Consider the following 25,561-nt stretch of genomic DNA (forward strand, 5'->3'; position numbering starts at 1 on the left):
ACTCCATTAACACATACCACCGGTAGGTGGAGACAGTGTCACTCTGAGTGTGAGCGCTGCAGCTGCCGCTCGAATGCAGAAGAAGAAGCCTCATAAGGGAAGTGTCGCAGCGTGTTCACCAGCTCAGTTCTGAGGCGCTGCGCACTTTCCACCTGGATTTTTAATCAGCCAATCACAAAAAACAGAGTTAAACAATTTTTAAATTATATATATAAAGCGGCACACGATGGCCACTGGTAAGTTAGTGCATTCTCTGGGTGTGTGTTTGTTTTTGTATAAATAGTGAAAAGTGGATCGAATGGGATCAGTTGAGCTGTGTGCCGCGAGGCCGAAACATGGGCTGCGTCTATTTAATGGAACACAGTTGAAGTTTTATCAGCAGAATAGAATTATCTCTGTCAGAAAAATGAGTAATTGGTTCTTACGTGTGGAGTTTGCTCAGTGATATTAATTTGGGTTCTTTTACCCATACCTTAGTATTATTGACGTGCCGCAGACTAAACAAGGCCTCGACACTACTAGCCATATTAGCTCAGGTGTCGGCTAGCTCACATGAATACGTCTTTGTTTATGCGACGCTTTTGTTTCCGCTCCTGAACCAAAAACGGTTTGTCCTAATATAACCGCCAGATGAATTCTGGTGCCGTACATTTCCGTTTACACGCGGTACTTTTAAATCATACTGTGGCGAGGATATTATAAACTAAATGTTTCGTTTTCAGCATTTACTCGTAGCCATGAGTAAAATGACCGCCATTTTCACTGGGCCTGCCTGCGGGCCTGCTCCCGGTTTTCCGTCCTACTTAAGTAACCTACTTCTCACTGCGGGTTGCTTAGTCAGCCACACATATTGTGCTTCTTCTGAGCATCAATTTGTAAAAACTTGAAATTAAACTCGCCTTTTCTTTCAGATTCGGGCTACGGTGGCTCACAGAGGTAATGTAGAAAAAAAAAACCTTTATAGACGTACTGTTATTAATGTTATTGTTGTTATTTAACATGTTTGCTATATAATGAGACTACGTGATATTATGGATGCCTCAAAACCTCCAGGTAAATGTTTTCTTGTGTTTGCAGCTATGGATCATATGGGGGTCAGCAAGGTGGCCAGGTAAGACATTTGCCTTACCACCTCAAGCCTGTTGGATGCCGAGAAGCATTCGTTTTCGTATTTAATTGTAACCCATCTGTGTTTCACCGACAGGGTTATGGTCAAGGAAATGGCAGTGGCTCATATGGAGGACAGAGTTATGGTGGTTATGGACAGCAAGGTGCCACTCCAGGTATGGTTTGCCTAATAACATTGATTTGTATTAACTGTGCTTCTCTGCATCACTGCCTCTTAAAGGGAGAGTTTAACACTTTTGCAATGTTTTGATTAGTTCAAAAAGTAATTTCCTTCACGTTGACGAACACTGGCAAAAAAGCAAAGAGTTGTCGTACTCAGACAACTGCTTTTGCGTTTATACCAGGATATGGTACATGCACTCACTTCCTAATTCAATAATTACACTACTGAAGATGAAGTCGGTGGTGCAACCATGCCAAAGGTGGTCCTTCAACTGTATGAGCATTTGCGAAGATGTAGTTTGTGGGGCTGTCAAGCAGAATTTAACGCAAAATATTCTCTTATTTAGCTAAAGCCACTGACTAAAATTGGCACATCAAAGTAGTAGAAATGTGTCGGTCCAGCATAATACAGTTCAGTAACCCTACAAACCACAGACTCTGAAATGAAAACACAGATGAATCAACAGCTCTGTTATTGAATTGCTTGAAGCAAATGCTGAATACAATACGTTTTGTGAAGCTGCACTTTAATTCAACTATGTTATATTACAATACATTAATTATCATCTGTGTACCCCATGATCTCCAAGCCAAGTGGACATGCGATGTATGTGAGCAACATACCCAGTTTGAGGCAGTTGGGTTTAAAGACTGAACTGTACATGCGTTTAACCACAGTGGATGTCGTTTGGATACTAAAGAAAAATAAACTAAAAAAGCGCTTTGAGGAATAATAATCAATCAGTGATGCAGTGTATAAGCACCCTGATGTGTAGCCATAACTTTGCTGGCGAAACACGTGGCGACTTGACAAAGAGAGCTCAGTTTGCGAGTAGTTGACACCAACAGTATCATCTTGCGTTGCTAATGCAGCACCACAGCTGTCTCCTGGATTACTCCCTACTCCCCCCACCACAAATAATGAAACCCTGGCTCTTTGAGTCAGTGGATATACTGTAAAAGTATCGTCTTCCAGTACATCCTCTGCTCTCATAGTAGTTGTGAAGTATGTGCAAGCAGCAAATTGAAGCATGCATAATATCAGTTCCCAGAAGCTGGAACTGCTTGTGTTTCAGTTACTGTTTTTGGAACAGCAACTGGTTTGAAGCTGGGCTCCACAGACAAATCACTTAAAAATAATTCAAGGCAAAGTTAAAGATCTGCAAAGTGCTTTATTAAAGCACTTCAGTTGCTGCATCGATTATTTGTCTCATGATGCAGCAAACATGCCTATATCCAGAGCCATTTGTATGTTGTATTTTATTGACTGCACAAATATGACAATTGTACTGTACACTTGCTTTGGATTATGTCACGCTGCTGTAGAAGTTAAAGAAGATTTGAAGATACTTTCGCAAGGTAAATTCATTTTGTTTAGATTTGTAGTATCATAACAACTAAGAGGACTTCAACTGTGAAGATTAGCTGCTTCTGAATGGTGTGAATTTACATGTGACATCTTTTTTTTGACAGACGGTTATGGCCAACCTCAGCAACAGAGCTATAACAATTATGGACAGGAGTCGTCTGGGTAAGTGAATGCAAAGATAATTTGGAGACCTGCAGTGCAGCTCTCCTCAACATTCTCCATCATTAGCGATGCTTAAACATATTCTACATATTTATATCTTTATCCCTCCTATTATCCTTGGGTCAATTTGACCCCAATCAATGTTCATCATTAAAAAACATAACAGAGGGAAGATCAACTCACTGGTAGCAAGCGGTTATTTATGTAGTCAACAAATAAAGTGCCTGACGCAAAACTTGGTCAACAAGTTTATGTAAATCATTTTCTTGAGGGTAAAATTTGTTAGTAATATTTGCGGACAACAGGAGGGTTATGTAGCACAGATAAACAATATCAAGAGGCTATAATTAAAAACCAAAACCGCTATATAGTACACTTTAATTTGACTTATGTTCACATTTTCTACTGAAGGTACGGTGACAAGCCTTCTTATGGCCAGCAAGGCTCTGGGTCTTATGGTCAGCAAAGTTCTTATGGACAAGGAGGAGAGGGCTATGCACAGCAAAGCTCCTATGGTGCACAGGGACAAGGCGGCAGTAGCGCTGGATATGGTGGACAGGGGCAAGGAAGTGGCAGCTACGGAAGGTGGAGTGAAGGTATAAGTGAGAGTCAATATAGATTGCAACACTGTTTTCCTGGAGATGTGATATGTGAACATGTCCTAAGCTGGCACACATCTGGTTTTGCTCCAGGTGAAAGTGGTGGTCAAGGTGCGAGGTATGGCCGTGACCAGGGAGACAGTTCAGACCGAGGTGGCTACAGAGGGCGAGGCCGTGGTGGTGGTGGTGGCGGCGGCGGTTATGATCGCGGCGGTTTTGACCGCAGTAGTGGATTTGACCGTGGCGGATATGACCGTGGTGGAAGAGGCGGACCTCCTGGTATGGGGTAAGTTGCATAGTGCCACTGCCCCCAAGGTACCTCTATACACTGAAATATTAGAAATGACATGTCACCAAACACATCATCACCTACATCATCAACTACAAACCATAGATGGATTTTATCACTACTCATCTGCTTTGTGCTCCAGATCCCCAAGCTCTGGTAATTATTATTCTCGTACTTGGTTCAACAAATGTTGCCGCAGATGACTTCTTCTTTTTTTTTTTTTTTTTTTTTTTTTGGCCCAACAGTCTTTACGTAAGGAAGATGCTGGTGTTAAATCCACACTGATAAAATCATGTTATATATTTGTTTAGACTCTTGTTAGGGAACAAATGTGTGACATGATGAAGATCCACTTGGAGAGGGTTTTGGGGGAACACGGGCAATACCTGCTCAAGGAGCGTTAAGGTCACCAGACACCTGGTTGTGCCGCTCGGTTACAATGGTTGACAGAAACTTTTTTTAAAAGGAGACAGTGCTGCGGTACGCCATTGTGAGTGCTTTAATGCGCATGAAAACCTTTTTTTTTTCACCAGTGTCCTCTCTCTGGGACGTGCAAAACCTGCTCTCAGTTTGGAAGAAATATTCTAGCTCACCCAATTGCTCAAGTTCCTAAGTCGAACAAATCAATGTTTGTATTTATTTTGACCTCATTTCGGTACAGTCATAAAGCACTACATTTTGTTCAACAGAGTAACATTGTGAAGCCAGCCAGTACAGCTATATCTTTCCAACTTTTTGCTTTTCTTAATGGCCTTTCATTTAGAGCTTGTTGTCAACTTTTCTAATTTGAAGGCCTTGATTGAATAGGAAGAAATTATTTTATTTATATTTTTTGCTTCATATTTTTATTAAACTTAAACTTCCAGCAGCCATACCGTTCCATTTGTCCGAACCTCAGTTTTGGTATATTCTTTGGCCTAAAAGCCATGTCATAGCGTTGTACAATGGAAAACTCCACTGAAATGATGCACATAGACCTGGAGCCACATCGTCAGCTGCTTTACATTCAACAGGTTTCATTCAAGTGTTGTATATTTGACAATGGCGAACATGTGTATTGTGTTAACATGGATCTACATTTTATACTACAGGTATTCAAAGTGATTGAACTAAAACTTGGACCTCATTTAAAGGATCTCATAAATGCACTCAGTGGAAGATTGCTAATTCTTTGCTACACCTTTTTAACACACATTTGGCCTCTATTGGTAAAACATTCGGCATTCAAATATTCAGCTGGATTTCCAGCTCTTATCTAATCTGGCCATGTAAACAGAACAAAGTACCAAATTCTTTTAAATGGTGACCCAGTGACATGTAATACTTGTCTTCACTCGGCTGCCTGATTGTTCAGTCAGAGATGCCTAGTCGTCTGTTAATTGATCTCCAATGTCAAAGACTAATGCATTCCTCGTGTGAGACATTTCCACCGTAGTCGCACACCCTGGCAGGAGTGCATACTGATGGGGATGTAGGGGAGCTTTGAGCTCTCAGTTGGGACAAGGAAAAGCCATCATATCTCCAATTTTTCCTCTGCAGAGGTGGTGACCGTGGTGGCTACAAAAATTACGGTGGTAAGTGACGAGCATCAGAACTGTGTCGGTGGGGGAGAAAAGAACTTGAGTTAGCAAAAATAAAGGAGGGGAATTAAAAAGAAAAATGAGAAACTCAATGAATGCCACCATTTCCATGTCCAGATCCCAAGGGACTCCACCTATTACTATTTCTCATAACTGACAGATATGGTAAAGAACATGGATTAAAATATTGAAATAATGGTATTGTTGCATGAAGACGGGGGCTCATAGTAAATGACAGAGGTGTTCCCAGGACGAAGAAGGAAAACTTTCTAAAACTGGAGACATTTTGGTGGTTTTCATTTCTGGTGTAAGCACAAAAAAAAAAACAGAATGATTCTGTTCTTGTTGCAAGGTGTTGGTATGTGTTGCAACGGTATCAAAACACCCATCAGAGAGCTGTAAACATGGACTTTAATTTTCTTTGTATCATTATGCATTGCTAGGGATGAAGTTAATGATTATGTGTGTGAAACTCTGCGTTGTTTAAGAACTCTTGTTCATGGTTTGTCCTCCATCCTCTCTCCTGTTTTACAGGCTCTCGAGACTACAGCTCAAGGGATGAACCAGGTGAGGTTTTCTTTGTGATTTGATTAATCGGTAGCCATCAGTCAACCCCCAGTGATCTAATCGCATAATCTAATATTGTAATGTCTTCCACAGCTGGAGAGCAGGACAACTCTGACAACAACACCATTTTCGTGCAGGGACTTGGAGAGGATGCCACAGTTCAGGAAGTTGGCGATTTCTTCAAACAAATTGGTATCATCAAGGTACTGAATTACTCTGACTTTATTAAACTCTGTCTACTTTGTATCTTTGGTATTGCAAACCGTGTCTGACATCTCATTGTTTTTTTTGTGCTTCTAGGTAAATAAGAAGACGGGTCTGCCAATGATCAACATCTACTCTGACAAGGCCACCGGTCGACCAAAGGGAGAAGCAACAGTGTCATTTGATGACCCTCCATCAGCCAAAGCTGCTATTGACTGGTTTGACGGTATGAGAAGTGCCACATAATTCATTTCCTTAGAATTTAATACAACCGCTGACATGTTGGTTTATTTCAGGAAAAGAATTCAATGGCAAACCCATCAAAGTATCGTTTGCCACCCGCAGAGCTGAGTTCACACAGAGAGGAGGTGGCAGAGGTGGAGGACGAGGCGGTGGTGGGTATTGATCAAGCTGCCCCTGGTCTTAAATCAGAATCTGACAATGTACGGATTTGTTGTGATTTTGAATTCTTGCTGGTTGTTAGGTTTCAGAGGTCGTGGTGGTGGAGGACCCAGCTTTGACATGAAGGGAGGAGACTGGCCTTGTCCTAATAGGTTAGGATTAAGGTTATTAGTAAATGGGACAATAAGATTGATATATTTTGGATGTGTAAATGTTCAATTTCTCTTTTCCACAGCTCTTGCGGTAACATGAATTTTGCACGGCGGCAGGAGTGTAACAAGTGTGGTGCACCTAAACCAGGAGATGCAGGATTTGGAGGTGGTGGTGAGTGCTTTCACTAGGTTGTAACACCCAAGAGCGATTCTTCCTAAGAACTTAATATAAACTAATATTTTAAAAGTATCAATGTTGTCTGTGTGATGCCCTTTGACTCTACTCACATAAGTGCCACTGTGTGTTTTCAGATCGTGGCGGCAGAGGTGGCGGTTACAGCGGCGACAGAGGCGGTGGCTTCAGAGGGCGTGGAGGATTCCGTGGAGGAGACCGTGGAGGCTATGGAGGAGGAGGTGGAGGTGGTGGTGGAGGATTCGGAGGTGGCTACAAAATGGGAGGAAGGTTGGTTAAAGACTTTCATTCTTTAAAGATGATTCATGCATTTACAGTGTTGTTTTGCTGTAGTTTTATTATGTGGTCAGAGGAGGGCGTAGCCTGCTTGATAATTGAGCCAAAGTCTGTCATTCTACATGGATTTCAGTTTTGACTTTGGGAAACCTTCCAGATGATATTCCCCTGTCCTAATGACCTTGTTGTGTTTTAAAGTGTCATATTCATAGTCTCCATGATGCCAGTTTTAGATTTATTGGTGCTTGCTGAAGGTGAACTGCTGCATTACGATTGGACGTAGCTAATTGAAGTCTGCTTTATGGAATGTTATCCATTTAGAGATTTAAAATATGAAGGGCTGGGTGAATGAGAAGCTGACATCATATCTCCAGTTGAAGGGCGAAGGTGACTTGCTGGTTTAACAGACATGTTTGTCTTATCTCCTCAGAGGTGACCGCAGAGACGACAGAAGAGACCGGCCATACTAAGCAGAAGGAAACCATTCCAGCCCTCGAGTTCACTGTGGAGGGAGGATTTAGTTTGTCAAAAAGAAATCAGGGAAGGGGATAGATCAGACATTCACACTTGTCTACTGTTTTTGTAGCCAGCACATCCTCAGTGTTACTGTTTTCATCTGTGAATGACAGGATGTGTTCATGTCAGGGACTCTGGGGCTGATTGGCTCTGTTGGCATGTTGTCAAATGTTTTTTGTTTTTTTTTTTTTGTTTTTTTTCCAATGCTATTTTTTGTTTTTCTTTGTACATCTTTTTATTTTGATCTCAGATTTTAGTTGCAGATGTTTTGTGAGGTAGACTTCGCACCATTGTTTTCTATGAACGGAATAAAATGTTTTACTTTTTTCCCTAAATGATATTAAAACTGTGATCTTTTCTCTGTGCTTTGTGTGAATTTATGTTGTCTTTTGGGACTCTGAACAGGAGAAATACACTTGACCTGAATCCACATGTACAAATGGATCTTATAATTTTGGACATGGTTTTGTTTATTTTTGCATGTTAATGACTGTGGGGTTAAAGGATAAACAGTTTGGTACCATTCACATTCAGTCTAGAGGAAAGAAGAAGAAAATAAAGGTGAACAATGACCCAAAACAAAGGTGGGGACAGCTGGGTGTATTTCATTTTCTGAGGACAAAACTGAATCTACCACTTTAAAGATTATTAAATGTATTACTCAATATTTTACAAAGGGTTTGGGTTATTTAGTCTAAAGGAAATAACGCATTGGTTATACTTTTTACGGCCTTTCCCCCTTTTTTGCGTATGAGTGCCCCATCAATCTTTACTTTAATCCCTAACTGATTGTTACTGAGGGGATATTAAAGGGGGAAAAAGTCCGCGATTAATACGCGTAGGCTACTTACATGCAGTAAGGAAAAGCAGGCTCAGTCGGAGGGGCGGTGCTCCACCACCTCCTCTAATAGTCCCAGGTTTGACTGAGCCACTCAGTCCTCGCAGGGATGGGGATGTCATGTCGTCTGCTGCCTGCTCTCATTCACTGACCGCGAAGACAAGTCCACCATGAACTCAGTAGGAGCGGAGAGGAGCTGCACGGTGCGGGCAGCGGTGTGCTGACTGGTGATCCCGCGATGAGCCCCGGAGCTGCGGGCCGGTGCGGAGCAGGACCGGCCGTGAGGAGGGTCTGGATCCTGGCCGTGACAGCGCTCATCACCGCGCACACAGCCGCCGGGTCCCCGCTGCTCCTGGAGCCCGAGGTACCCCTGTCAAAAAGGACCGTTACACAGAATATGGGTTAACACGTTTTCATCCCGACTTTAAAGTATTGTACCTTTGAAAAGAAGCTTCACAGTATTCCTTTTTAATTCGTTTATCGCCTTTATAGTGCCGTTAATGCATTTTAATCTTGTCAAGATGACAATTACAACTTGGTGTCTTACATTTCATTAAATATAATAGATGTTATGATATATATATATCTGTATCTAATATCTTTCTACCTCAATAACCCCCACTAAGACCTCTTCATAAACCTATTATTGGAGTTTTAGAGGCATCTGATTTATCTCAATGTTGTCTGTGTAAACTGTAGTGTACAGGTCTCTGTGAGTGCCAATGTGTAACCAAAGTTAGGTTATGATATAGATATATATATATATATATATATATATATAGAGAGAGAGAGAGAGAGAGAGAGAGAGAGAGAGAGTTAGCAAGTGTGTTTGTTATCAAAGTGTTCAGGATTCAACAACAGGAGTAGTTACAACTTCATAAACAACACAGAGACCACAGATAATACATATTTAAAGGAAACAAATGAAATTTAAATTCTGCATATGCACTAGAAACAACAACAAAGTGGTTAAACCCTACAAGACAGACAAACAACCCATTTAAATGTTGAGTTTTAAGCCGACGTTAGAGGAAGGCTGAAGGCTGAGACCATTTTGGGAAAACTTAATAATTATTTTAAGAACAGCTGATGTGTGCCTCTCTGTGGTTCAGACTGCACTGGTTTCAGTCTGTCGATTGTCTTTCCTCATCTGTCCATCCTTACATACATCCGTACATTTTCTTGAAGTTTTAAGACCACGGAGCATTATAATTACAGTTGTTTCTTCTTTCATAAAAGTGGGCCTTCTGGCGTTTCCAGTGTCTCCGGTGGGACAATGGAACATTTTTGTTGGTATTTTTCTATTTGCTGAAGCACATCTGTCACCGCCTCATTTTTAATTTCCATCCCAGCTCCACTGCATCAGTGGTAATCATATAGCTGTGCCTGCTGTTGCCTCAACATGCAACCAGATATAGATATTGTAATATTAAGGTATCCATTCTCAAACCACAACGCAACAGCTGTTGGTTCATATTTAAAGAGTTTTACAGTTGTTAAACTTCAGAGCTACTCGACTTGCATGTCTAAATGAAATTCTTGTTAAATAATGACTATGAATTTCAGGGACACCCGTGGGGGTTTCTTTTTCTTATGGGTGGTCCGCATGTATAAATGACTACCTACAGCATATATAGCACACATGGAAAGTTAACTTTACACTTTCATGATGTTATTTTCCCCATGGGGAGGTATGCCTATCTGTTCCCATGAGAAATATTTATAAGCTTTTAGTTGGAGCATTTTAAACACACTAATAAAAAGAATGGATACTCTTGCAGGTTTTTCTGGAAAAGTACGGCTACCTCCATCAGGATCATCACATCCACAATGCTGTTGAGCTGCAGTCAGCTGTCCGGTAGGTGACAACAAGCTGTCATGATCTTAGAATGTTTCAGTGAAGTATCAGAGCTCGTATCCTGAATGATGTGATTGTGAACCTACAGTAAGTAGGAGCCACTGTGTATTCCTCTTGGCACTATGGCCATCAAAGATCGCTGACTGTATTCACCAGGGGGAAGGGTGAGGTCAGTGTGGGATGTGCCTTGAGGCTGAACGTCAGTGGAGCAGTAAAACACACCCTCACCTCTGCACTGGGAAACCTTACCTGAACCCTCTCTGAACCATCCAGGAATTTCAAGAACCTCGCCCTCTAGCCCATCCAGTGACTGTACAATAATACAAAGTGTTGCGTTGAAAGCATGGGCTGAGGGCTGGCTTAGTGAAGTGTGTGCAGCTGACGTATAATGTGTCAAAAAGAGCTAGATCTGATACACACACAGATTACTCTGGTGTGAGTCAGCCTAAAGTACAAAAGGTAAGGAGGCACCATTTTACTTTTGCCCTACTTGTAGTTAGTTTTTGAAAAAATTAAAGGACTACTGTGCAAGATTAAGTCACATCTAGAAGTGAGGCTATTGATAACCAAGCTAATAGCATTCCCTTCCCAAGCATGTAGGTATCCTTGCCGTGGCCACTTAGCAGATCCATACTTTGCTATGTCCATTCTAGGCTACTTTAGAAACATAGACACAAGAGGATCTGCTCTCTATGAGGTATGAAGTTCATAGACACAGGTGATTATACATTAATGAAAACTACATTCAATTATCGCTAATATTATCCCCTTAAATCTGACACGTTGGTCCTATAATCACTAATTAATTAAATCCTCCAGAACCATGCTTCCTCGCTTCCACCTCCTACATGTACATTACAGCTGTTTATTTAGCAGCTTCATGGCTCTGTTACATTTCACTTCACATTTCACATGTCACACTTGCCTATAGCAGTCTAAGAGGCTCAGGCGCTGGCTGACATTGCAAACATCCTGTATATTGTGTGTTGCCTTGCCAAGTCAAGAGGGCTCAGAGAATCCAGTTTCATGTTTTCAAGTATTATTGGTGCGACTGAAGGTCAAATAACTGTTCAGCAAGAGCAGAACGTTTCTCTGTCTACAGTGAGTTCCAGTGGCTGTCCCGTCTGCCTGTCACGGGTGAACTTGACGGCGCCACCCTGCGGCAGATGGCGGAGCCTCGCTGTGGGGTGTCAGATGAGGGCAGTCAGCAGATCTGGTCCCAGAGAGTGAATTTCATCTTCACCGGAAAACGGCTAGCGCAGCGCCGTAGGAGCCGCTCTGCTGGACAAGGTACTGTGGGTAATGTGTATCTAAATGAGAGAGCAAGATAGACCTGGCACCTGTGCATCACATGAAAGAACGCTGGTATATCACTTAGTGTATGTGGAGGTTTGTGTGTCCTGTTGCACTCTTTAAGTGCTGTCAATTAACTGGGAGGGTCCACCTTCGTAAACCAAAGCACTAAATAGAGTTCAGGGCTGTAATTTGAGTTGGTGGAGTGTCTGATGGCGCACACGTCAGCCTGGATGAGTCTTGCTTTCAGCTCCAATTATGCACGTTTATGTATCTTTCACGTCATGGGTGAAACACCCAACTTCAGTTTCCAACAAAACATCTTTCCGTCTTGTTGTGTTATTTCAGTTGATGAAATGTTCCAGGAGACTTTACCCAACACCAGCAATACACTGGACCCTGCTGCTCTACTTCCAGCTTAACTCTGAGCTCTTCACATCCGCGTTAGTTCCTTCTTTTTTTTTGTGGCCACAGCTGTCAGCGCTTTGATTGTTCCCTTAAATTCCTCAAGCAAATGATGGAGACTCTTTTGATTATCACAATTTTCAGCCATAAATGCAGCAATAAAAGCAGTTACTGGTGAGGTACAGTCTGACCCGTCTAAAGGCTGCAGGATCTAAAGTGTTTAGGAGTGCAGCTGCCAAAGTTTTTGCAGATTCCTTTCAGTAATTGAGCACAATATCCCCTCTCGTAGCTTAAGGTGCTTTGCAGAAAATATCTGAGAATTACTGGGATGTAATTGTTCCCCTGATAGAAGCATGTACACGAGAAGCTTGAGGTTTTTAGTCGCAGTTCATGAACCCATAAGGCTCCATCTAAGAGCTGCAGGGAGAACTGTAAGAATGACACTTTAATTAGCATGAATGTGCATGTATTTCCATTAGATTATTGCATCTTTGTTTGTCTGGTTGTTAATTAGCAGACCAATTGACATGGCCATTCGTAGAATCAACAGGACAATTAAAAGGCGATTAGCTTTTTAGTGTAAATCTGCTTCTCTGGGCTGAATGCTGTTTTCACTCCAGTGCCAAAGTCCTTCACATCTCTTTTGTGCATGAACAGCAGCATCTGGTGACAATACCAGGGCTAGAGTGAGGTTTTCCGCTCCTACTCTCTCTGTTTGTGCCTGTAGCCCCACGATGTGTGAAGCTTCTGCATTCCTTCCTGTCACTGAAAAGATTGGCTAATGTTCAGGGAATGCAGCAGCGGCTGATGTTTGCCACTGCCTCTTCGTGTCAGTACCTGACACGTTCCTTTTGGTAAACACATCCATAACTGACTGACTGGATTACAACCCAGCTGACTGTTTCAATGTCCAGATATCTCACTGGCTGAATGAGTGGATGTCTTGCTGAGTGATGGGCTGTTTGGAAGGATTTCAGCTTGTTCTCTTGCATGGGAACAGCTCTGTGTCATTACTATAGACCCAGACATGACTCACATGACAGGCGGCAGTGCTGTTACACAAAGAGCTCCGTTAATGGCAGGTACTTTTACAGCCTCAGGTCAAACCTCTTATAGATCTGGCTTCATATATTTTTCATTACTCCACAGATTTAAAATGTTACAGGTTAGCTGTGCAGCATAGCAACCCCCTTGCCCTTAAACACTTGCCCCTACAGACACAGCAGATATGTCTCTACCTGTGGCTGGAAGAAAGCTTCTTGTTTAAATTTCTGGGCAAAGCACCAAAAAACATTTGTTGGAAATAATTACTCACTCTCTGCAGTAACATTTAATTACAAGTCCTCAGCTGGGTGGGTGCAGCTGTCTTTTTGCACGGCTCTTGGCATGGCAGTATTCACCGTCAGTTTGTTCACTTTGCTACAGAAAGTAAAGTAGCATAATTCTGATCTCCAGCATCCAGCCTCTGCTCGAAGGATCGTTCACGCACACGTCGCTGTCGGTGGATGTGGATCTACTAATAACTTTGAAAAACCTCTGAGTTTTCCCTCTAGCTACATCGTGAGGCTGACAGTTTTGGCTGACAGGGAAATTTTTTGACATCAACTGGAATTCAGTAAATTCCCCTCAGGGTAAATTGTAATTTCATATACCATAAATATTGTTGTGGTATCGTTCAAGAGCGGAATCACCAACATCCATAGCGGTATTCTTTAATATCTCTGAGTGTGTTTACACCACCATTCCTCTGGTGATTATTTAATCACGTGCATGTTAGAATGTACAGCATTTTAAATGTTCCATATTGAGGGAATGTCACACACAACTGCAACATGGAAGCAAAAGGACTTGATTTTCATGCATCTAACCAGAGAAAGCTATCGCTACTTGCTAAAATTTCTTCTCAAAACAAGATTAGTATTTAATGCTTAATTCCGTTAGCATGACACCTGCGAGCGAGGCCGTCTGTGATTTGTCTGAGCTGTTCGTCCTCGACACCTGATACTGACAACTAACTACAGCATGCCGCCGCAGAGATGAGTCAGAGGCAGCGTGCCTGCTCATTCACTCTCAGCTGTGGTGTGATGTGATTTTGTTTAAGTGTGAACAAACCTGCCTATGAGCTTCCTGGAAACCGAAAAACAGACCTTGACTTGTGGCGGTATCTGACTATCGTTCCCACTGATATTTACAGGACTTACATTCCACCACCCTTTTCCAAGATAAGCCTTTTAACAGCAATAGGTGTGTGTGTGTGTGTGTGTGTGTGTGTGTGTGTATTTTTCAGAGGCGTTCACTTATGGATTTGTGCCCTTCACTGGAAAGTCCTGACCACTTCACAGCCACTTTAATAACATGTATTATACATCCGTGAAGATTCATGGTATCTTCAACATGAAGTCATGGTATATCAAAAAATGTATATAAAAAAAACTAAAGAAAAAACAAAGCCAAAACAACAGCAACTGGACTTGTTAGAATTTTCTTGAAGAAGTGAAGTGGTTCTAATGTTTTAAAGGACTGGTTGATGTCTGGGACATTTCTGGGTAATTCCCACCTGAAACACACATAACTACGACCTGAAAGGACTGTTAAACCTGTTAAATACTTATTTACACTGAGTTTCTAACCTGACACTCAGTCACTTTCAATTTAATGAAAGCAAAAATACACACAATATGGGTGCTTTTCTCTTATCATTGTAAAATAAGCTCTGCATTTTAAACTGTTGGCCAAAAAAAAAACAGCCATGCAACATGCAGCCTGGATCTTTCTGGAGTCATATAATGATGGGCATTTCCATTTTTTTTCTCGTTCACTGTCAGAGGCATCTCATATGTGCGTGTGTCAAACAGCCTCCTTAACACCAGCAACAAACAAAATCTCTCTGCACCTCCACAAACAATAACTTCAGCTATCAGATCATCTCAGTCACTTCCTAATGGTTGCGATAACCCGCCCTCCCTACGCTGCCGCCATAGAGGGCATCACGTTAATTGCTTCCATAAGGGAAGTCTTGGAATGTTTTGTGTATCGGACTTCCTGGCCTCTCCGCCGTCCTCTGGGAGCTCTTACTCTGCGGCGGTCTGTGGAGGAGAGAAGGCGCTCGAGCTCTGCTGAGAATACGGACCCACGCAGCATCACGTGAATGAAACACCCAACTTCAGTTTCCAAATACATGAGTTAAAAAAGCAGCTGGGATGGGAAAGTGTTAATCTATTCAGATTAAATTCTTTCTTTCAACATTTATGACAGTTTCCTTTCTGCATGTTCACAGTGTTTGGAGGCCCATGTGGCACCCACTTTCCCTCTGTAACATTTATGTGAATTATTACTATAAATATGGCAATAATCAGGTTTATGCATCATAAAGTGTTTCTGTTTACTCACACAGAAACACACACACTGATGTCATTGTCAAACCCATGTCCTAATGGCTCCAGATATCCAGATATTTCCCTGTCTCTTGGGTGCTGTTGAGGTCTCTTGACGAGTCACAGTATGTTGCACATGCCTCTTGTACAGTATATCGCTCCAATCTGCTCTTTGCTCCACAGCAAAGTGCAAACGACAGCAGCATAACTCAAATCTTAAATACATACAAGTCTGCAGGTTTTTCTTCTTGAATCTGACGTCCTCAGCCTCTCCAGTAACGCAGGCATGTACAGACCTCCCACTCACATTTAGCCCATGTTAAAATATTTTGACATCTACGTGTTTAATTTATGTTGCTGCTCTCCAGTGAGACAAAAACTCTGAAAGTATGTGTAAACCAATAAAACTCTTTGTAATCCTCCAAACTGACTTACACTGATCAGCCACAATATTAAAACTACAGATAGAAGTAAGAAGTAAGAAGTAGATAACATTAACCTTATTGTGATAATTCAATGTTCTGCTGGGAAACCTTCAGACCTGGCATTCATTCATGTAGATGTTACTTAGATATGTAGCACCCACCTAGACCAGACCAGGCACCCCCACCACATAGTAATGACACTCATTGATGGCAGCAGACATCCCCAGCAGGATGCAGCCTGACACACACACACACACACACACACACACACACACACACACACACACACACACAAAAATGCTTTAGGAACAACTCAAAAAACATGAAGAACCACACAAGGTGTTGACCTGGCCTCCAAATTCACTAGATCCCAAACTGATCAAGTATCTGTGGGATGATCCACAGAGACCCCTCCCCTCAACCCATAGGACCCAAGGCCCTATATCTATCTTGAATGAATACATGAACATGTTTGCAGAGATGATTTTGCTTATGTCCTCTTACACTGTGCTCACCAGCTCTCTCAGCAGCTCTGTCCACTCCAGACTTGAACAGTCAGTGAGCGTCCAGCCTCTCCAGATCCCTGTCCCTAAAGGTTATGTTATCTAATGACTGTTTCCTGTGAGGCAGCCTCTCAGTCTGCTTGCTGTGGATTTGTGCTGCGTGGTTAACAGCTTGTGTGTGTTTGCATTTACGCTTGTATTGTTCCCAGGCCTTTCTTTGAAATCCTGTGTATGTATGAAGCCTCTGATACATTTAAGAAGTCCTCCTTCCCTCTGTGAGATTCTGAAGTTTGTAACATGTGCAATTATGCCGACACTAAGAAACCACAGACACGTGTTGAGGTAAATTGTTTAGTCAAGCCTACACTCAGAGTGCTTGTTAGTTTACCCAGCTGGAAGCTGACATGGTTAACATCCTATCATTTTGACTCAGCCTGCATGATTGAAAGAGGCTCACCTTCAAAACGTGACGGCTGAACATGAGATATCTGCCAGCTCCATTTATAATCCAGGATGCATGTAAATACACAGCTGCTCCAGCCTGTACAGTGATATTAGTAATGACAGATAGGGGACTGTTTGATTATAACCCAGTGGATAATATGTTCCATATATGAAGAAGATGACTGACTGAATGAATTAAAATGGTTTATTTAGTAGAAAATGGAAGTTTTCAAATGTTCTTGAAAATGACAGTGAACTGGTGATCTGTTGATTTCCTGGACTAATGATTTCAGCTCTAAATCAAATCATAGTGTCCATCAAGAATGTACTGCTTTCCCTTTTATTCAGCTCAGAGAAATCCGTTAAGATATGTAAATATGTTAATGAAATTATTTGTCTCTCTACAATTCAATTCAGTTTTATTTATATAGCACCAATAACAATACAAATCGTCTCAAGACGCCTCACAAAAACCAGCTTGCAACCTCCAGAGCAGCCTGAGGGCGACGGTGGCAAGGAAAAACTCCCTTTTAACAGGAAGAAACCTTGAGCAGAACCCAGCTCATATGGAGGGAAACATCTGCTGAAGGCCAGCCAGGTAGAAACAGAGAAGATAGAGAGAAAAGAAGAGCAGGAGAAACAAGATAAACAAACTTCTGTCATAGATACATACATCAAGCGGAAGGAAACATGTAGGATCTAATAATATAACACATATCTGATGATCTTATGTGACAGTTTGTGAGTATAACAGGAATCATGGGCAGGTTGGTGAATTGTTCATCCAGGTAGGAGAGGACAACTGGAGGAGGCCATGATGACTGGGGCAGATGTAGTTTATGGAGCTCCACATGTCTGATACACAGCACTCCAGACCATGAAGACTGGGCTGATTGATGAGGCCACAGCAGCAGATGTAGCTTAGGACAGAGAAGAAAGAGAAGAGGACATGTCCTCAGTGCATCGTCCTCCTGCAGCCTAGGCCTATAGCAGCATAACTAAGGGATGGTTGAGTCCAGTCTGATAGCTGAAGGCTCTACCTCCCGTTCTACTTTTTATTTTAAATTCAATTCTGGATTTTAAAGGGAGCCAATGAAGAGAAGCTAAAACTGGAGTAATATGATCTCTCTTGCTAATTCCTGTCAGTGCTCCTGCTTCAGCATTTTGAACCAATTGGAGCCTTTTTAAAGAGCTACTTGGAGCCAGACAGTAACGAGTTATAATAATCCCGCCTGGAAGACACAAATGCATGAACCAGTTTTTCCGTACTTCTACCCTGGCTCAACAATACTGTACCTGTTGTGATTTATTTGTTATTTAGGCATTCTAATCAGACTGAACAGCTGGACTGTGGAAGAAAGGTTGGAAGGGAGTTTTGCTGTAAATGAATTTGTGCAAAGTACACTCTTCTGCTGATATGCTGATTTGATTTCATCTCCAGCAGCCCTGGATGAAAGTTTGTGATGAATACATTTGTGAGCTTTGTACCTACATATCTCGTATCTGTGTTTCTGTCTCTGTGGGTGTTCTCCAGCTGAGAAGTGGTACAAGCGTCACTTGACCTATCAGATAGTGAACTGGCCTCATCACCTGTCTCTGGGCTCTGTAAGGCTGGTAGTGCGCGCTGCCTTCCAGCTGTGGAGCAACGTGTCGGGCCTTTTCTTCCAGGAGGCCCCTGAAGGGCCCGCAGACATCCGGCTGGCCTTTTACGAGGGAGACCACAACGATGGGGCCAGCAATGCCTTTGACGGACCAGGTCAGGGTCACCGCACAAACGCTGATCTCAGGACCAACTGTCTCCAATAGTTCCTTCTAATCACAAAGGAGAAGGTCTGACCATTGTGTCTGGAGTTAGCGCCCTCCTCTTAGTGCCCTCCCTTGCAAAACATGTCTTGATCTAATATTCCTGAACAGCAAACAGCAGCTCCAACTGTTTACTTGAGTCATTGATACATTTTGTGCTGTAAGCATTTTAAATAAGCAAAACACTGATATTAACCCCATTACATTTACTCCCATCCAGTTTCTCCAAGTAGACCCTTGAAGGGATTTTAATGTTTATATTCTTCACTGGCTGACACAGTTCATTTCAAAGTGTTATTAAATCTATCTGTTGATTACATGGACAGAAACTGAGCAGTGTTTGCAAGAAGAAGATAATCAATAAATCGAAAACATCAGCAGAGGAGGTCTTTAGGTTGCTGTATAACTAGCATCTTTAAATTTAACTATGGTATACAGTGAGACAACCGACACATAAAACTATGTCTCCTCTTTGACGTTCAGGGGGAACCCTGGCTCACGCCTTCCTGCCTCGCAGAGGCGAAGCCCACTTTGACATGGCAGAGAGGTGGACACTAAATGGACACAAGGGACACAACCTGTTCATGGTGACTGCCCATGAGATCGGACACACTCTAGGGCTGGAGCATTCCCCCGTTCGTCACGCTCTGATGTCCCCGTACTACAGGAAGCTGGGCCGCAGCCTGGTCCTGAGCTGGGACGACATCCTCGCAGTGCAGCAGCTGTACGGTGAGAAGACAGTTGATTCATGGTCTTTTAACTGTGACCCCACACATGCTGTTTGTGAGATTATTACTCCAAACCAGATTTGTGTGGAGTGTTTTAAATGTTTGACTTTAAATTCCTACCCATATGTGTGGCTCTGAGGAAAGTGTTAAATGTAACACCTTCACTGGACACGCACGCATAATTATTTTTATCACGCTGTTCTGAGGTTCACAGTGTGAAGGCTGCAAAAAGAGCACTTTAATGGACCAATGACAAATGTCTCAATGTCTGGCTTCAAGTCGACAGTTAAAGAGGGCTAACATGGAATAGTAGTAGTAGCAGTAATTTATAATAAATAATTATCTGAGTATCTAGAGGTGATTGCATGAAATGTTGACTCCAGGAAGACATCTTCCCAGTTGCCTTTTTGTACATTTAATTCTTCAACACATTCAGAACTTTGTACATCTATGAGTCCAGGCCAGATTGTTCACATTATTTGTGAACATGACAACAGAAAAGACTGATTCACAGAACTCACTTTAACTGTGTTTGTTGTAACCAGAGAACGACATCTTATCTTGATCACAGACGATTAAAACGACATATTCTTTGTGTGTTTGTATTTTCTCTTTAACAGCAGGAGGAGGCAGTTCTGTCCGCTTGAGGTCTGTGGCCTCTCAGCTGCTGGGATGGGAGGGTTTAAATTAAGGGCAACAGAGGCGGTGTGAGTGACAAAATAACACACCGTGCAGCTTGTTTGTGTGTTATTACTCTCCAGTCTCTCACATACACAGTGTTCAGCTGGGAGCTCTGTGGGCTCTGTTGTGATAGATTAGTGGTGTGTTTGCAGAGTGCAGGAGTTACATAGAACTTTGTGAATGACATCTTTAATAGTTTCTGTTCACTGGGAGTGAGCCGTCCCTCCCGGCATGTGAGAGGCAGGTTTCCACAGGTTTGCAGCTCTGTAAGGTTGTGTGTTTTTCTGCTCCTCAGAATCTGATTTCACTATAACGACTGCGCAACAACATGTCTTCAGCTATTTCCAACACACGTGACCATCCTCTGTGATGAGATTTAATTTATGAAGAAGCATGGAGCACATTGTGTGCTTTCATCCTGGACCTCAGTTTGTTCAGCAGCTGCAGAGGGCCGGTGGAAACACAGCACTGTGCAGGAATGTTTGCATGGCTGCAGGACAGTCACACAACATTTGGAAAATTCAACTCTGGACTTGATATTCAGCTCCACATGAGCTTGTAGACAGGCCAAGGCCACACACCCTTTCTGCTTAATTCTGCTTAAGTCCAGTCTGCTTTGCCACTGGAAGTTTTCAGCTTCCTAAACTGTTATTTGTCAGCCTCTCATTATTAACTCTGGGTGAAACAAACAGAAACTGACAACCCTGCCTCGCCAGACATGCTATTTATCACACATACATCGTTATTCTCAGCTCTTGATGCCACTTTAAATTTATGCTGTGATGTTACATTGAACTGACCTCTACTGTTAGGCTGTCTGCTTTTGCTTCTGTGCTGGAAGCTGAATCCGGGAACGTCTGTCTATCCGTATTTAAAGAAACAATTCAAGATACCCCTCTCTGATAGCTTTTTTTATTGCCTCAAAATGTTTTGTGGATTCTTTAGTTGGCACTCAGTGCAGCCTGCTTTTCTCCTGGTTGCTTATCAACCCTGTGGCAGTGATTTCTGCAGACTGCAGCTGCTCCCACATAAATGTCAAGCTGCTCCAGAGACAGACATTGACAAAAACTATAACTGACAGGGCTGCTGGCGCTGCAGAAATGCTGCATCTGCTCGGAGATATGGTTTTCAAGCAGAGGGTACACTACCAGTCAGAAGTTTGGAATATGTACTGAATGAGTGAATCATTCCTGAAACACATAAGGCAGATACGTCATTTTCTAGAGCTCCTGACCTCCTGTGAGTGCTCAGTGAAAAGAAACATGGCAGTGGCACTAGACTGGACAATGTACAGATACATTATATACAGAGTGTAAATGGTGTAGTGGAGGATCTTTTTCTTAAAGGACCAGTGGGAAGGATTTACAGGACTCCATGGGCAGAAATAGAATATATCATTCATGACTATGTTTGGTGACAATATAATCACCTTTAAGTATGAATCACTGTGTGTTGTGGTAGCTTAGAATCAGCTCTTTATATCACTGCGATCCTGTTCTAGTTTCTACAGTGGCCCAGAACGGACAAACCAAACACTGACACTAAGGGGAGTTCCACTAACATGGACACTAATATGTGTGGATATATAAAGGATTATCTAACCTTATCTTAATAGGCCAAACTAAATAAATATACCTCATGTAACCACCTCAATCAGACTAGTCCGACTGGAGGGAATTTTGGCTTCAGAAATGGGACAGAGAGGGTGGTGTAACCTGCTGTAGGACTGGATACTGCTACTGATTTCCTGAACTGATTCAATTAAGATTATGGTCCCAGTTTGATTTGATTCATTTCAATATCGATTCATTTCAGGATATTCCAGTTTTGAAACTTCTGTCCAGCTCTTCTCTGTTAACATACTTTTTAAAACTAAAATGCTGCCACACGTCCACTTTCAGGCCTGGCGGTGTCCTTAGAGTTTCCATCCTGTTTTGGACCTCAACCTGTTGACAGTCCTTTCAGTAGGAAAACATGATTTCCACTGATCTGATGGTTTACCTCTGGAATAAAAACAGTCATCATACATTGTGAAAATGATGTTTTACAGGTGAAACATCTTACATTGAGTTTAATTAGTGGTAACATACTGTACGTGTTTGAAATAGAATCCTAAAGTAACATCTAATTTGAGCTACATTAAACCATTAACTGAACAACAAGAAGTCATTTTTTATTTATTTAATATTACATTCAGTGTAGACAAATTATTTATTTCTGTTTTATGTTGATTTTAATTACTATATTTCCCCACACCTGGATTCAATTTATAGATTTGCTGTATACAAAACACGATCACCTTAAAGAATATGTCCATTCATATATTAAATTATGGAACCATTTAAGAAGTTGTTCAAATGACCTCCACGAGCTTCAGCTTCAACCTTTCAGATGAGCTTAAAGTGTAGAATACAGTAGTGAATGAAAGGATTCTTCATGGTGATAAAAGATCTGAATGCCACTTCCCATGCTGTTGAAGGAGGTTTTGTATTTGAGTCAAGTCAGACATCCTGCTCTTATCTTACAGCGCTGCTCCCACATCATACAGAGTCTTTGGATACTGTGTGTATATCTATTTGTCCTGCAGTCTTCCTCCAGTTCTTGTGCGTGCTGATTTTATCCACCTCCAACACAAATGTTTGTTCAGCTCCTTGCAAACAAAATGGCTACAGTCATATCTAAAGCGCTATCGTTAACTCCAAGGCTTCACAGTGTTGTTCTTTTTCTTTTATTCTTAATTCTCCTGATGTTGCGCAGCAGCAGCAGTCTGGGGCTCTGCAGGCCAACAACTATCTCTAGGTTCTTCTTTTAATGCCCATTACTCAATGCATTTGTGTAGGGTTTCTCAGTGTGTGTGTGTGTGTGCTCTATCTAAAGTCTTGTTTATTTCCTGTGCTGTATAATGTCACCCATCAGTATACATCAACCAGCCACATCCTGTAAAGGACAATTTAAATCTTCTCATTCTCCAAGTCTTGTTTTAGAATGAACCTCCTCTGTTTGTCTTTCCATTTGTTTCCATCCGTCCTAGAAAATGCTTAAATAGTTTTTGGCGTGCCTGAGAATACTGTTTGTCCCCAGAGCTTTGTTTGTTCACTCTGGGTTTTAAATAACAACATTCCCAATAGAACCCGTTTATTTGTGGGAAAGTCCAGCACAGTTTAGCCAGAGAGGAGTCTTTTTTCAGGTTTTTCTGCTGTGTTTTTTCTTTCAGGTAAACCTTTAGGTGATAGCCCTGTGAGACTGCCAGGTCAGGTTTTGAACGCTGCACTGCAGGAGTGGGAGTTCACAGAGCTTCAGAGCAGGCATGAAACCAACGCACAGCCTCTCTACTGCCACAGCGTCTTTGATGCCATCACTATGGGTGAGGTCCAAGTGAAATATTACCAGAAAGAAAAATCCAGCCACATCATTCTTGGCTGTGGTTATTGGTGTGGCTTCGGGAGAAATCCTGCAGAAACACTAGATATTCCTGTTGTCTATGAATATAGAAGAAAACAAGCATTAAACATCTGTTACCTCATGCCAACCTCCTGTGTGAGATGCAGTTCAAATGATATGCATAAAGAACTATAATGTCCTTTCATCCATTTGTTCATTTGTGTTCAGGTGGATGGAGTCTTTCCTGGAACGTCGTGGACAAGCGCTCTTAACATTGTGTATTTGTTTTCCCTGTTTGTGCGTCCAGACCACAACCAGACCGTGCTGGTGTTTCGTGGCAGTGTGTACTGGACGGTGTCGGCTGAAGGCAATGTGAGTGGGCCGCTGGCTCTCCGTCAGCGCTGGCCTGAGCTCCCCCCAGCCATCGAGGCCGCTGCCTTCTCCCCACCGGACTCCAAGTGGTATTTTTTCAAAGGTACCACTTCACTGAGCTCGTCAGTGACACTTGCACTTCCTTTTAAAGGCATTGGCATTCGCTAACCTACTGGCTAAACTCACATATCTGTTAAAAACCCCAAAATAGATCCCTTCATTCCATGGTGCTATTTAAAGACTATACACTGCTCTGAAGTTTTAACTTCAGTTTATTTAATGAACTTCACCTTTGTGCTACAGCCTGAAACACTGTTTGAAGTTACTGCCAAATTTCCAACTAAAGGCCAAACGTCTGACAGATTATTCAAGATGCTCTTATCTGTGAAATGGAACAGTTTTATGTAAAGTATGATGCTTTGCTGAGGCCTTGTGCTTCATAAATCATGTCCTGCCTTTAGAAGTAGAAGCAGTGAGTGTTTCTATGAGACAGAACCCAAGTTATACTTAGCTTTAAAGCCTGCATGGAGCTTATTTCTGATTTGTGACATTAGTGGAGCTACTTATGATGATAAGTGTGAGTGCACTAATAATGGTGTTACGGACAGCTGTGTGCTGTTCTCATTATTGATAGAGACCTTGCTACTGCTTTTTAGAGCTACATCTTTGTTGTCTCCTTGTTGTACAGGGAAGAGGATATGGCGCTACACAGGCAGTGTGTTGGACCCGAGCTTCCCCAGGAAGACCAACGAGCTGGGGCTGCCTCGTCACCCTGACTGTGCCTTCTATTACGCTCCTCTGGGTCACATGGTGCTCTTTAAAGGCTCCCGCTACTCGGTACTTGACCTCAAAACTTTGCACCAAGAGCCATACTACCCCCGCAGGCTGACGGACTGGACTGGCGTGCCGCAGGGGACCAATGGTGCGCTGACCCGCCCAGACGGACGCCTCTACCTCTTCAGACAACAGAAGTTCTGGAGGTTTGACCTGGTGAAGGTGCGAGTCACCAGAGAGGGCCAGTGGGCCAAAGATCTGAGCTGGACTGGTTGCAGCAATACTCCTCAGAGCAACAACATACTTTGACCAGCAGAGGGAGCTGTAAGATTTAAAGTGCAATTTGTTGATGTATATTGTAAAAAGACAGGTGCTTCAACCCACACTGAGATTATCTGCTGCGAAAGGATGAAGCACATACAGTATTTACACTGCAGAGGGATTGGATGGATGTGTAATGTGTACAGCCTTATTCATACAATTTGGAAAGCAATGATCAGAAACTTTTTATCATCTCTTCTGCAACAATATTATTTACTTTGACTGCTGACTGTATGTTCCTTCCTGATTTCTAGTCGCAGTAGAGGCTTGAATTTTTGCTTCTGACCTCCAATTCACATCTTTAAACTTGGCAGATAATAGATACAGTTCAGTAGATAACGTGTGGTTTACAGGAATAGGAAGAACTGGCTGAATGGTGGATATGATCCTAAAAACTGACAGTTCAGTCAAACTGTTTCAAAGAGCAAATACTCAGATGTAACCATGACTCTTTCTTAATTGAAGTGGTGATAATCAGCTGATAATCAGCATTCATGTCATGTGGAAACACAACACGCAGAGAAGTCTTAATGATCCGTTTATTTGTTGTTTTATTCTTTATTCTTTTTTATCTTTTAATACTAATCCAGCATCAGTGGACATCTAGACCTCTTGGCTGGTTCTTCCTCACTGAGCATGCTTGGTTTTTTCCAGTAACACCCATTTAATGTAAACTGCTTTGAAGACATGGATATACCTGTGCTGCCACGCTATGAGCTTGCACTTCCTATTGTACATGTCTGATTCAAGTCTAGCTGTTAC

General features: G+C 42.2%; 2 protein-coding genes across 4 annotated transcripts; both read left to right on the forward strand.

The window, feature by feature from the left end:
* Window positions 1-84: 84 nt before the first annotated feature.
* On the forward strand, window positions 85-7,957 carry taf15 (TAF15 RNA polymerase II, TATA box binding protein (TBP)-associated factor). 3 transcript variants are annotated; one of them, XM_047594093.1, is made up of 17 exons: window positions 85-236; window positions 912-936; window positions 1,078-1,111; window positions 1,205-1,283; window positions 2,617-2,649; window positions 2,764-2,821; window positions 3,233-3,417; window positions 3,514-3,706; window positions 5,249-5,283; window positions 5,824-5,856; window positions 5,950-6,059; window positions 6,157-6,286; window positions 6,357-6,455; window positions 6,545-6,614; window positions 6,698-6,786; window positions 6,927-7,077; window positions 7,514-7,957. In XM_047594093.1, the coding sequence occupies exons 1-17, from the start codon at window positions 227-229 to the stop codon at window positions 7,551-7,553; spliced, it is 1,374 nt and encodes a 457-aa protein (XP_047450049.1). In that variant the 5' UTR covers window positions 85-226; the 3' UTR covers window positions 7,554-7,957. The 3 variants fall into 3 exon arrangements, with proteins under 3 accessions (XP_047450049.1, XP_047450050.1, XP_047450052.1); XM_047594094.1 differs by lacking the exons at window positions 2,617-2,649; window positions 5,249-5,283 and having other exon boundaries at window positions 94-236; XM_047594096.1 differs by lacking the exons at window positions 85-236; window positions 912-936; window positions 5,249-5,283.
* A 559-nt stretch (window positions 7,958-8,516) lies between these two features.
* Window positions 8,517-25,399, forward strand: mmp28 (matrix metallopeptidase 28). The gene is made up of 8 exons (XM_047594101.1): window positions 8,517-8,801; window positions 10,219-10,295; window positions 11,398-11,585; window positions 18,274-18,495; window positions 19,026-19,271; window positions 23,166-23,315; window positions 23,640-23,807; window positions 24,393-25,399. The coding sequence occupies exons 1-8, from the start codon at window positions 8,676-8,678 to the stop codon at window positions 24,785-24,787; spliced, it is 1,572 nt and encodes a 523-aa protein (XP_047450057.1). The 5' UTR covers window positions 8,517-8,675; the 3' UTR covers window positions 24,788-25,399.
* The last annotated feature ends 162 nt before the right edge of the window (window positions 25,400-25,561 follow it).

The sequence above is a fragment of the Mugil cephalus genome, chromosome 9, assembly GCF_022458985.1.
Source record: "Mugil cephalus isolate CIBA_MC_2020 chromosome 9, CIBA_Mcephalus_1.1, whole genome shotgun sequence".
In the NCBI taxonomy this organism is placed as follows: Eukaryota; Metazoa; Chordata; class Actinopteri; order Mugiliformes; family Mugilidae; genus Mugil; species Mugil cephalus.